Source organism: Gekko japonicus, unplaced genomic scaffold (genome assembly GCF_001447785.1).
Source record: "Gekko japonicus isolate JY-2015 unplaced genomic scaffold, Gekko_japonicus_V1.1 scaffold7, whole genome shotgun sequence".
Lineage (NCBI taxonomy): Eukaryota > Metazoa > Chordata > Lepidosauria > Squamata > Gekkonidae > Gekko > Gekko japonicus.
In genome coordinates this window covers 82,593-95,897 of record NW_015159711.1, presented here as the reverse complement: position 1 = coordinate 95,897, position 13,305 = coordinate 82,593, and the positions used below count along the sequence as shown (strand labels likewise).

Genomic DNA, 13,305 nt, shown 5'->3' with positions numbered 1-13,305 from the left:
GGAAGTTTACCACGCCTTTGCAAACATGGACCACTTTTGGCAGGTTGCAGGTGGTGCAGATCTGGGTTACAAGTGTGATGTTAATAACAACAATGTCAAAAGTTAGCCCTTCTCCCTAGTACAGAGTCTTTTATAAAGCTCTTGAGGTTTTTGTTTTTAATGAATAAAGTCTTATCTAGCTGAAATCAAAAGGAAAAAAAAGTGGCATTATAAGTTTTAATTCTCAAAGCATTTTGTGCATTTTAACATTTTACCTGCTCCTCTGTCTTGAAGGGTAACTGCTTTTGACACCCTTTGGAACTTCAGATGGAAGTCCTCATCAGTGAGACACTGAGAATTCTCAGCCCAAGCTTTGGTAACAAATTAAAACTGCTCTCTCCCATCCAAGAAGCCGGTAGGCAACAGTACGTGGCAGGTTGACGGCTTTTTGCTAGGGGAGAGGAGGAGCCACATGTTAGACTGTGCTGATCAAGTTGACCCAAGAGGTGAACACTAATATTAAAGCCACACACAGCCTGAGAAAGCCCTGTGCAAACAGTGGTTTTCATTTCCCCATCCAATTAGACATTTCTCAGTCTAAGGGTGTCTTTTTCTCTGTGTGCTTAGTTCTCTAAAATTTGTCTGTGAACATGTGTGTATGTGTGGGGGGGTCTTTTTTGTATGCACAGTGCATCCCATTTTGTGTACATAGCATGTTATTCGAAATGAGAGATTCATGTTCAAACATGTACATGCTGTGGAAGGCAACACTGGGATGGCCAACTATTTTTACTGCCCCTGCTGCTGTGCCTTTGGCAGTAGCTTTTGACCCAGAAGAGGCAAACTTTTTATCTTTTTTCTTCCTGTCAGGAAAAAGCTTGATAGGTTAAATTTCTGCATTCTGTCGTTAAAGACACAGGGGAAGCCAGTAAAACGAAGGGGGAAAGTGGCAACAGGATTTAGGTGTGTTCCAAAGTGTTCCTTTCCATCCTGCTTCTCACAAGAGATGAAGCTTTGTGACTGAATGCTGCTGGAGAGCCACGCTCTCCTTGGCATAATTCACAGCTGCTCAGGTCAGACAGTAAGATTACTGAGGCGTCTTGAGGAGAGCAAGCTGGCCATGAAGAAAGAGGAATAAAACCACCACCTGCCTCCCCACTGTGGCCAGCTCACCCTTTTCCTGGTGGTGATTGTACTCTCTCCTCTGTGTGGCCAGCCTGTTCTTCTCCTGGCAGGAGAGCCCACAGGCTGCAGAGGAGGGTGGGGATTTGTTGGAGGGGACAGGCCCTTTACTCCCCTCCCTGGCATAGAGCCTGCTCTTCAGGAAGGTTTACAATTTACCCATCTTGTGGTTCCTCCAGTGGTGGCTGCCTCAATTTGGAAACTACCTGACAGCCACAAGCCTCACAAGGTAATAGCCTTGTCCACATACCTGACATGTGGGGGTGGCTGTCATATTGGAGAACGTAGCTCAGAACCGTCACAACCAGCATGTCAAAAGAGATGCATGTGGCTCCCAAGCCACTTAGTGTGTTATCACTGGATTTGGCACATTTATGGAAGATAGGCCCATCAATGACTATTAGTCATGGAAGATAAAAGGAACTTCCATATTCAGTAGCAGTGTGTATCTCTGAATACCAGCTGCTAGTGGGGGGGGGGGGCTTTGGCCTTTATGCCTTCCTTTGGATTCCTGGACCTCTGGTCCAATCTGATTCTATTTATGTTAAATCTGTGGTTGGAGCCCTGGGCTCAGAGCCAATGGGTACCGTGCAGGAGCCAGAGCCCCATTAGATTTAGAGACTCACCCCTGGTACCACTATATTTAGGCCAGTAAAAGTTTGATGACTTTCAGTGACATTGATGACTTTCTCAAACATTGTTTTTTATTTTTATTTTTATCCTGATAAGTTCTCATGTAAAGTTTCTGTAACTTTCAGCACATGGCTGTTTAAATAAGTGCTTTATTCGTACTGGGGGAGGGGGAAGGGGGAAGAAGATTTGACCAAGTTTCTTTTCTATTTAAAGTTGTAATTTATATTATGAAACAATATGCCTACCAATCTGCATATCGACTTCACCCAGTAGAATGAATGGAAATAAAATAATAGACATTTGTTTTCAAATAAATAAACTGGTCTTTTTCTTTAACCTTGAACTCTTTTTATTGCAGCAGAGAACAAAGACTGAAATCATTTTGGGTCAGTTCTACCGCCAAATGATTTAGTGGCGATGTGAATATTCCACACTAAGAAAAAGAAAATAAAATTCTGCAAAAAATATCACAATTTATATTAGTTAGGCAAACTCCGCTGATTTGCATAATATACTTTGCTCTTTTGTATAAGCTTCTGCGAGCTAAGAGGAGAGGCAAGGTATTACAAAACTGCTCAAAAATGAAAAATTATGAGGCAGTTAATGCTCCAGTTTCTGAAAATTCAGCTGGATTTCCCCACCCACTTTCAAGGAAATTTACTGTTTTTAAGAATTCCTGAAATGCAATCTAATTTGTACTTATTTAAAAATGACTTTTGAAAAATATATTTTATTATTTTAGCACATGACTGAAGGAGCTAGTATAAGTTATCAGATATGACTGCTTGGATGACTGTCATTTTAGTGCCTGATACAAATATGTTTGCCATAAGAAAATTATCCAGTGACATGGATACAATATATACAGCACACACCAAATGTACTACTCTGTCTAACTGACTTTGTTATTCACTTTTTGAGAAAATTAAGTGTGACAGTCATGAGACTCGCACACACCACCACAGTAATTTAACTGCAGATATTATTCACAATTTAAAACTGTGCTACGGAACAGTCATCATCTTCCAGGCGGGTCCTTGAGTTCTTCCATAATTAGAACTGATCTCTAGATTTCAGAGATTAGTTATCCTAGAGAAAATGAAAGCTTCAGAGGGTAGAGGCTATGCCATTGCATTCCCCACTGAGCTCCCTCCTTACCCCAAACTCCAGTCTATCAAAGCAAACCCCCCCCCCCCAATCTCTAGGAGTTTCCCAAGCAGGAATTGGTAACCCTAGGCACTATCTTTTATGTTCAGATCCACTTAATCTTGAGGTGGTGTTAGCATAGGTGTTCCTGATTGTATCTTGTATATGTTAAAGGTGCAGCTTTCCTTTCAATTGGATGATCTGATGTTATACTTGATAAACTGAAAATGCAATCTTGGTCTTTGAAACGCAATCCACAAAAATATGACTCCAAAACACTGAAAGTTTATTAACAACCTCTGAGCTACTTAATATCAGAAAGCGCAGCAAGAAAGAGACAAGCAGCGTTTTATAGTCAAAATCCAGAGGGCAGGGATTGGGAAGCAACAGGGCAATCAACTGGCCAAGAGGCCAGTTGCCACCATAGGAAGACGGTAAAGGGGAGAGAGAATGAGGTCCGTGCGTTTGGCTCTAGTTATTTCCCTACTTTCTATTCTATACATTAAAAAAAGAAATTGTGAACCTCGCAATCGGCACTCTGCATCTCCACAGGGATGGTATGATTTTTTTGCATTCTTTCAGAACTGCATTCAGAATTTGTATTATTTCACGGAAAAACACTTACCATACGCTCAGAAGGACTTTCAACATGGGTCTTATAAAACAATTAATTGTGTGCCACAAATTTTACTGCAGAACCTGCACATGTTCAGAATCTCTCAGGCTATCGGAGTTTTGGAAAGCAAAATGGGCATTTCCCCTCCCTTCCCTCTACAACAGCATCATCTTAGCAGCAGTCCCCATCTTTCAATGAACTCGGTAACGTTAAAGTGCGCATGGGCCAGGAGGGGGAGTCGGCCACCGAGGAAGCGAACGGTTTGCTCTGTGCTTGATTAGTCTGGCTAGATTCAGTGCGGTACTCTGCTGATTCAGTCTGCAAGTGTAAGCACTTTGAAAAAGCGTGTGTTGTGTGTATCTGCTAATGTATGGGGTGAGACTGGAGGTTTTTCCGAAGGAAATTTGTTGGTGGAGTTCAGAACAAAGAGGTAAAGTGATACAGCAGGTGAGTTGAAGAGCCCGGAAAAGCTTCTGATTCAATCGTGCCTGTAATAACTCCCATTTCTTTCAGACACAGGGGCGCTGTTAGTGATTTTGGGGCCCTGGGAAAAAGTCAGGGACGGGCCCCAATATAACTGGATGCAGTGGGTGGGGTGACATGACCCTCCCAGTTTAGTGGTGCACCGGGACGCTAAAAATGGCCCCTGAAAAATTGATTACAGTGGCCCTTGGGTCATTCCGTTTTTCAGCCCAACATGAACCCTGACTGTTAGAAGGCCAGATAATGAAACTGAAGCTCAAATACTTTGGCCACCAAATGAGAAGGGAGCACTCACTGGAGAAGACTCTGATGCTGGGAAAGACTAAAGGTCGAAGAAGAAGGGGACGGCAAAGGATGAGATGGTTAGACAGTGCCATAGATGTAACAAACGTGAAGTTGAGCCCACTTCAGAGGACGGCGGAAGACAGGAAGGCCTGGCGTGATCTGGTCCATGGGGTCACGAAGAGTCGGACTCGACTGAACAAGAACAACACACAATAAAACTGTTCTGCCATTACAGGAAATGGTGCACAGGCTGCAAAACAATACCAGCATAAGGGGAAGAAAGAGAGAACCTGACTGTTATGGAAAAGAGGCATAATAAAGGAGGGGGAAAAGAGAGAAATGAGGAACGGTGGAACACTCGGCTCTGCAAAACAACGCTGTTTTCCTAAAGAGTTCAGAAGCCAACCTGTGCAGAGTTGTTTTCTGAGGATGCACCGGCACTAGGCAAATAATGCATGCATGCACATGGGGTGGTGGTGGGAATCATGTTGGTCCGTCACCTGGGTAGGCAGACACAGGCTCTAGGCTCCTGCTGTCCCACCTATCTATGCACTATAGACTTTGAGGAGGCAAAATATAAGGAGACCCAGACAAGGCAACCAAAAATGCAGCCACTGCTGGAAAGGCTGGAGGCTGCATGGGCAAGCCCACAATGTGGTTTGCAGGTAGAAGGAGGAAGGACAGGCAGCTGGCTGGGCTGACCAAAGCCAAATGGAGCAGCCTCTTCTTGTCCTCAGTGTAGTAGCAGCAGGCTGGCAAATGCTCCTCAGCAGCTTTTTGCATAGGAAAGAGACAAAAGGAAGAAGAGTTGGATTTATACCCTGCCCTTCACTCAGTCTCTGAGTGGCTTACAGTCTCCTCTTCCTCTCCCCAGAACAGACACCCCATGAGATAGGTGAGGCTGAGAGAGAACTGTGACTGGCCCAAGGTCACCCAGCTGGCTTCATGTAGAGGATTGGGGAATCCAGCTGGTTCTCCAGATTAGAGTCTCCCACTCTTGACCAAACTGGCTTTCGCAAGCGTGTCTACACCCCCATACAGAGAAGAGGGAGGAACCGGTGCCTGCCTCAGGAGACATTTTAAAGGTGACTGCTGGCCAGCCCTCGCCTTTAAAATGCCTCTTCTCTTTAGGCAAGAGAGCAAGGTCTGGAGCAAGCCAAGGTGGCTTGGACAGGCTGTCTTTAGAGAGGACCCACTGAGAGAGGAGGGAAGGAGGCGCTCAGGCAGAGAGCAATCAGCAGTAGAGCAGTGCTAACCCCCACCACCAGAGCTGGGGTACTCTAGTTCCTTTGGAGTCACAGCAGTGGCTTCAGGGCAGCAGCTGAGCAGCAGCCCCAGATATTAAGCAGCCCCTGCCCAGAGAGGGTGTAGATGGGGATGTTCTGTTTGTGGTTCACAGGTTAAAGGCACTGCAAGTCATCCACAGGGTTACGCATAGCATAAGTACATCATTTTTTTCAATACCATTAGGCATAATATTTAACAAGAAGATTTCAGGTGCTAAATTCAAATTGATATTCATTATCAGTTTTTTAACCTCTTTCTTCGCCTCTCCTACTTTCCCTCCAGCATCCAAAACAGCCACAATCAGGGGCAGGAGTTACAGTGGCATACATGTTTGAATGAATAGACTGATGCTTGCTTTAAAAACAGCACCAAAAAAACCCTGGTACTTAGAACTCTTGCAGTGTAATCCTAAGAACATTTGCCCCATTGCATAGGCCTGAATAAGATTCTGAATAAACCTGCTTAGGACTTTTCTCATGAATACCAGAGCAAACTAATTTATGCATTTGCCAAATCGCTCACTCACAACTTTAATGTCAGTAGCTCACGAAGTAGAATTTTTGCTCGCAAGACTCAACAGCTTAGAGGGAGCATTACAGCCCTTCAGGTATTTTAAAAGTGTAATCATATTCTCCCTCAACCTCTTCTCCAGGCTGAACGTTCTCAGTTCTCACACCCTTTCTTCATAAGGCTTCATCTCCAAATCATCTTCATTGCTCTTCTCTACACCCACTCTAAAGTTTCTGTGTCTTTCATATACACTGTTACTGATTCATCTCATGTCCTAGATGCTCTGTATCTGTTGATACACCCTAAGATCAAATTTGCCTTCCTTGCTGCTGCATCACACAGGCTACTCGTACTCAGATTAGCAGCCCACCAAGACCCCATTCACACACACCGTTACCCAGAAGAGCATCCACCATCCACCAGTTTGTGTGCATTAACATTTTACTACCAGTCACAAAAACTTACATTTATCTCTATTAAATCACATCTTGTTCACTTCTGCCAATCTTTCCAATGTATCCAAGTCTGATTTTATCTCATGTCTATCTTCCAGTGTTTGCTATCCCACCTAATTTGATGTTGTGTGCAAATTTAATGAGCAGTCCCTTCACACCATTATTTAGATTGTTGATAAAAATATTTAAAAGCACTGGGCCTAAAACTGAGCCTGTGGCATACCACTAGATACTACCTTCCAATTGGACAAGGAGCAGTTAACTACCACTCTTTGGGTGCAGTTAGCCAACCAATTCGTTATTCGCTTAACCATCATAAAATCTAATCCATAGTCTTCCAACTTGCAGATCAAAACATCATGGGGAACCTTAGCAAATGCCAGACTGAAATCCAAATATACAATCTCCTTGGCATACCGCTGATCTACCAGACCTATCACCTGATCAAAAAAAGAAATGAGATTAGTCTGACAACACCTATTAGGGACAAATCCATCCTGACTACTTCTCACCAAGTTATCCTCTAGATGTTTACAAATCAGCCCTTTTAAAATCTCCAAGATTTTCACTGGGACAGAGGTTAAGCTGGACAGCCTGTAGTTCCCCAGGTTATCCTTCCTCCCCTTTTCAAAAATTGGGACAATATTCACCCTTCTCCAGTCATCTGGCACATCACCCATCCTCCCAAGAGGCCTTGATTTTATATTCTTCACATTTTACTTTTGGCCAAGAGGGTAAAATCCTGGTCAGTTGAGAACTGTAACAGTTTGACCCACACTTCAGCTTTACTATAAAATACATATGAAGGAATGGCAGGAGAAAGGAAGAAAAAAGTGAAACTGTTTGATTAAAGGTTGTAAGTGGATAGGAGGACCGTACCCAACAAGCAAACTGTTTTGTGCTTTGTATTGAGTGGCGAGATAATAATTTATCTCCAGAGCAGCCTTTTGATTCCTTCACTGCATTGGCATATTGCATTTGTAGTCGCATCTCAGAATTGCAGTACGGTCCTAAACTGTTTGGGATTGCACTGTTGGCATAGTGGCTAAAGAGACTGAACTGCACTACAGAGACCCTGGTTCAAATGTTACCTGTGCAGGGAACTCTCCAAGTGGCCTTAGGGAAACTGCTGTGCCTCAGCCTCAACCTAACCCACAATGTGGGATGGGTGTGAAGCGTCTGGAACACCACAGAACAATCAGTCCTTTGATTGCCGGCCGATACAGCAACACAATTTTAGGAGGAACATTTTTAACCAATTTTACATACTTCATTGATGCCTTCCAAAGTGAGTGTGAAGGGTATGAATAAAAGATATTGTTCCACTTGACCAATTGAAGGCAAGCAGTGACGTTGCCGTAAGCTGGACACTAGAGGGTGCATTTGTGCAGTACACTAGAAGGTGCTGGGAGATGACTGAGACATTGCCAGCCTATGTTCTTTCCTTTACTGTTGCAGCTTCAGCTGAAGCGCATTTGCTGCAGAGCTTCTGTGCAGCTGTTGTACCTCGGTACTTCCAGCATTACTGTCCCAGCCTTTCCCTTCTACATGCAGCAGCTTCAGGTTGGATTGTCAGGGTCTTGGCTGCTGTTGTCACAGCTGGTGTGGTGATGCATTGCCTTAAACACCCCCCCCCCCTTCACGGGGTATATCTATTAATCACTCTGACTTTGAAGAGCTGGCCCCTGAAGCTGAAAGCAGTGTCCGTAGTGTGGCCCAATTGGACAGTGAGCTTGCTGCCTTAGAAAGTTTGAATGTATTGAACAAGAGGAGTGGGGCTTTAATGCAGAACTCTCAGCAGGATTCTGAGATCTGTTTTTCCCTGCAGTGTGTGGTGCCGATGGTCCACGATGTCCCCTTTGAACACCATGTTCCTGATGGTGCTGCAGGTCATCCTCGTGATCTGCAAAAGTTCTTTGGATCTGTGTGCAGCTCTTTTGAGGAACCTCCGCTCAAAGAATAAGAAAATTTGCCGTTCCTGGCACGTGCAGAGCCAGAAAGGTCTAGCTGGTACATCAAGGTATTCAAGGAGGTCCAGTGTGCGGTCCCGCTGGTATGCCCTTGCTGGAGTCGGGGTGCCCCGCCGCTGGTGGGTGTGCCCCCGGAGCAAGAACTGGTGGGAGCAATTCATCAGGCTCACGTGGGATGAGGAGCAGTGGATAGAGCGGTTTCGCATGAGTCGTGGCACCTTTTTTGAAATAGTGGAAGCCCTCAGACCACGTCTCCAGCGGCAGATCACCAACATGAGGGAGCCAATACCTGTTGAGAAGAGAGTTGCCATTGCCATCTGGTACCTTGCCAATGCCAACTGCTACAGGGAGGTCCGTGAACAATTTGGAGTTGGTCTCTCCACAGTCGGGGAGATAGTCCTTGAGGTTTGCTGCGCCATGGAGCTTGACCTGCTGAGGAAGATGGTGTGCCTGGGCGATGAGATCACCAAGGTGAATATGCTAACTTCGTTTTTGTAAAATGTAAACAACTTTATCATTATAGCGATACAAGCCGAGACCTGCAAGAAACTTGTGGAGAGAAGGCATCCCCATTCAGTGTTCCCTCTAAGCTGTGGAGGGATGTGAGCAAAAAATTTATTTCATGAGCCAAAAGAGCTACTAGCATTAAAGTTGTGAGTGATCCTACATTTGACTATCGTGTAAATTACTTTTTTGGAAGATTATTACCATAACTTTGTAAAAATCTCAGAATGAATTCTTTTAAACTATATTACTTTTAAATCCCCCCCTCCCTCCCTCTGAAGAAGTCTGCATACACATGAAATAAAACTGGATTAATAAAATAAATAAATAATAAAACTGGAATAAAACTTTGTTGGTCTTAAAGCTGCCACAGGACTCTGACTTTGTTTACTCTCTCTCTTTCCTTCCCCCTCCCTTGCTCCCCAAAGGAGGAGAGGGGACTTCAGCCAATGGAGGGAAGGGAGGCTTGGCTTTGTGTATCTCCCGCGCGATTGAGGGAGCCAGGCAAAAGCAAGCTGCAGCACAGCAGCAGCCCCAGAGAAGGAAGCAGGAGAGAATTTCATCACCTTGTGTTCAGCTGAAAAGCTTGCACTAAGGGCTAAAAATTAGTGTGCCATCACACACGAACACAGTTTAGCGGGAACACTGATCCCATTTCCCCTGCCTTTAATTTTTCTCATTGTTCCCACCCCTTCTCTGACACTCGGTTGTCTTCCCCACCACCTCTCACTCATCCCCCCATGTGGGGGGGGGGGAGGGAGGCTCTGAGGCAACTGCCTTCTGGATGGCAGAATGTCCAGCCCCTCCCAACTGCCCAAAATCAAATAAAAAGGGGGATACAGGCTTTAAAAAAAGGATCGGCAGCATGTAAGCTATGTGCTACCTGAAGGTGTCTTATCTGTAAGCCTGCGAGACCAAGGCTGTACTGATACGTGAGGTAAATAGAGATCACTTTTCCTTGGACATATGAGTCAACAGACAAGACACAGATAAAGATGAACAACAAAGATTTATTAAAAAGAAAATATTTATAAGGTAAATATTGTGGTTGGATGACTTCAATATATAAAGTATCTATAACACAAAACTGACTCTCAAGTAAAATAAATAAATCTGGGAGATTTGATTCCCCTTTCTCTGGACAGGTTACCTCAGCAAGGATGCTCTTTTCCCACACAGAGAGCACCTTTCCACAGAAACTACACATACCAGTTAGGAACAATGGGCCTTTAACACCCCTCTTTCTGCCCTACCCCACCCCTTTTCTGTCCCCCCCCATGCTAGTGGGGGCAGTGATGACCCCCTCCTCCCCCCCTATGTCTGGGGGTGGAAGCAGCAATGACTTCCCTGCCCACCCCCTGCTGCCTCCCACTTTGCCAACAGTATATTAGAGTTTTGTACATTTTTTTATTTTATTTTACATGCACAATTTATTTATTTGTTTACACACACACCTATTTATTTACATGCACAAACAACAGTCTTGTTTTTTGGGGGAATTTAAATACCCCCGGAATTTTTAAAAAAGGTTTTAGATTTTTCTGCAAACCCAAAGGGCCCCTTAAGTTTGTAGAAAAATCTTACTTCCATGTAAAAGGCCCTGTTCCTCCGAATTAAGGATCTGAGGATTATACAGTTGCCTGTTAGAATATGACATCCATATTTAGACTGAATGGGATGTAGGGATGCTTTTGAATAGAAAGTTTAATGTTCATATTGGGAATCACTGACATTTATAGCCTTGTCTTCCTCTCTTGCTCACTCATAGATCATGGATGGTTTTGCACATCTAGGATTTCCACACTGCATTGGGGCAATCAAAGGAATGCACATCCTCATTCGAGCCCCAGGAAAGCGGATTGATGAATATGGCAACTCCAAGAAAAACTGCTCCATATTGCTCCAGGGCACCGTGGACCACAGTGGGCGATTTATCAATGTCGAGGTTGGCTGGAGCGGCAAGACCCGGGATGCGTTTGTATTCCGGAACTCTGCCTTGTGCATGGCAATGGATGCTGGGGTTTTTGTTCCTGGAAACCCAACCATGGAGATCAACGGAGTTCAGGTGCCAGCACTGATGGTAGCAGATGGAGCTTACCCCATTCGCAGGTGGCTAATGAAGCCCTTTGGCAAAAATGGGGACAGGTGTCAGCAAATGTTTGACTGTGCACTCCACAGGGCTAGGAACGTGGTAGAGTGCGCCTTTGGGCGGCTCAGGACGCGATGGCGTTGCCTAACGATGCGCCTTCCCGTATTTGAGGAGAACATCTGCACTGTGATTACAGCTTGTGTCATTCTGCACAATATATGCGAGGAGAAAGGACATGGTGTGGTAGTGGACCTCGGTGACTCTGTCCCCCCTCTTGTCTCCAGTGATGAGGAAGACTACTACCGGAGCGATAACTGTCATAAAGAGGAAGGGGAACGTGTCAGGAGTGCAATTGCTGATTTCATGCTTAGTCACCAACCTTGTCTGTGATCCCCCCCCCACTTCACTGTCAGTGGCTTTTCAGTGACACTGATTAAAGAAAAAATCAACACTGTTTTCTTCAAAAGAATGCCTGCCTGCCTTGTACTTAAGCAATCAACAAATAAATTAGTAAATAATCTTGCATCAGACTTTTATTAATTGGGTGGATGTGTTCTTGGATACTCCAGGCATGGAATCAGAAGGCCAGGTTGTTATATCAACCTGTCGATCCAAAGATTTGTATGTGGAGGGAAATGGGAGTTGGGGGTTCTCTCAACTCATATCTGATTGTTACTCAGGGATTCTGTAATGTGTAAACTGGCCCTAGTTGGTCAAGCTACAATGCTTGGAACTGGTTTGAAGGGTGACCAACCATGCCTTGCGCCCGATGCTTCTCTTTCAAGCATATTTATACCTTACCCTTCCTCCAAGGAGCTCAGGGCAGTGAACGTGGTTCTCTCTTTGCCATTTTTATCCTTAATCCTGTGAGGTGGGTCAAGCTGAGAGAGAATGGCTAGCTGTGGCCAGGAGTGTCTTTTACCAGCTTTGACTAGTTAGCCAACTGTGGCCTCACCTGTGGCTGCCCTTGAAAAGTGTTTGGAAACTTCAGCTAGTGCAGAATGCTGCAGCCAGGACGTTGACGGGAGTGGGTTATATGGACCATGTTACTCCAGTCTTTGGCCCGTCTGTACTGGCTCTGTTTCTGGGCACAATTGAAGGTGCTGGTGTTGACCTTTAAAGCCCCACCTTTAGAGCCAGTTTGGTGTAGTGGTTAGGCGCGTGGACTCTAATCTGAGAGAACCAGGTTTGATACCACACTCCTTCACATGCAGCTGCTGGTGTGACCTTGGGTCAGTCATAACTCTTTCGGAGCTGTTTTCTCAAGAGCAGTTCTCAAAAGAGCTCTCTCAGCCCCACCTACCTCACAGGGTGTCTGTTGTGGGGAGGGGAAGGGAAAGGATTGTAAGCTGCTCTGAGACTCCTTCGGGTAGTGAAGGGCAGGGAATCTCCTCCTCGTGGCTTGGAACCAACAAATGTGAAGGATCATCTACTCCCTAATGAGCTTATCTGACTGCTATGGTCATCTTCCAAGGCCCTGCTTCAGGTGGCCCCACCTGAAATTCGGTGTGTGGCAACCCTGGAGAGGGCCTTCTTGGTCATGGCACCAGTACTCCAAGTTCTTTCCCAAGAGATACTCATCTGTTCCCTTCTGTTGCCATCTTCCACCTCAGTGTTACCTCCTTCTTCCCCTACGTTTTAATTGTTGGTTTTATGTGTATTTTAACTTTGGTTTTAATTGTTTTAATGATATATTTTTGTTTGGTTTTAATGGTTTTTAAGATGTGTTTATATTATGTCTGTTATTAATCTGTTGGTAGCCTTGGTGGCTCTGATAAAGGTAGAATGTGGGGTATAAATCTTATAAATAAATAAACAGCCCAAGGTCCCCCAGTGAATTTCATGGCAGTGGGAACAGGAGTTGGGGTGGGTGGAAAACAAAATCCCCTGACCATCAAACAACTAGCAATCATTTGGGGAAATGTATTGAACACCGCAGGGGAGGTGAACCAATGACAACTGAGCCCGTGTACAGTTCTCCAAATAGCGGCTTAGCTCTTATAGGCATGTTCCGTACCATTATATAGGTCAAAAGTATGCCCAATGAAGAGGCACATTTTGGCATGACCACAAGTTGGAGAGTCTGCTGGCAACCCTTGAGCAAATGCGCCAGACTGTTGTATCCTACAAGGGAGAACCAAACCTACCAAAACATGATTTAGTTAG

General features: G+C 44.8%; 1 protein-coding gene across 1 annotated transcript; it reads left to right on the top strand.

The window, feature by feature from the left end:
• The first annotated feature begins 8,426 nt into the window (after window positions 1–8,426).
• LOC107114690 (putative nuclease HARBI1) lies at window positions 8,427–11,529 on the top strand. The gene is made up of 2 exons (XM_015419913.1): window positions 8,427–9,017; window positions 10,819–11,529. The coding sequence occupies exons 1-2, from the start codon at window positions 8,427–8,429 to the stop codon at window positions 11,527–11,529; spliced, it is 1,302 nt and encodes a 433-aa protein (XP_015275399.1).
• The last annotated feature ends 1,776 nt before the right edge of the window (window positions 11,530–13,305 follow it).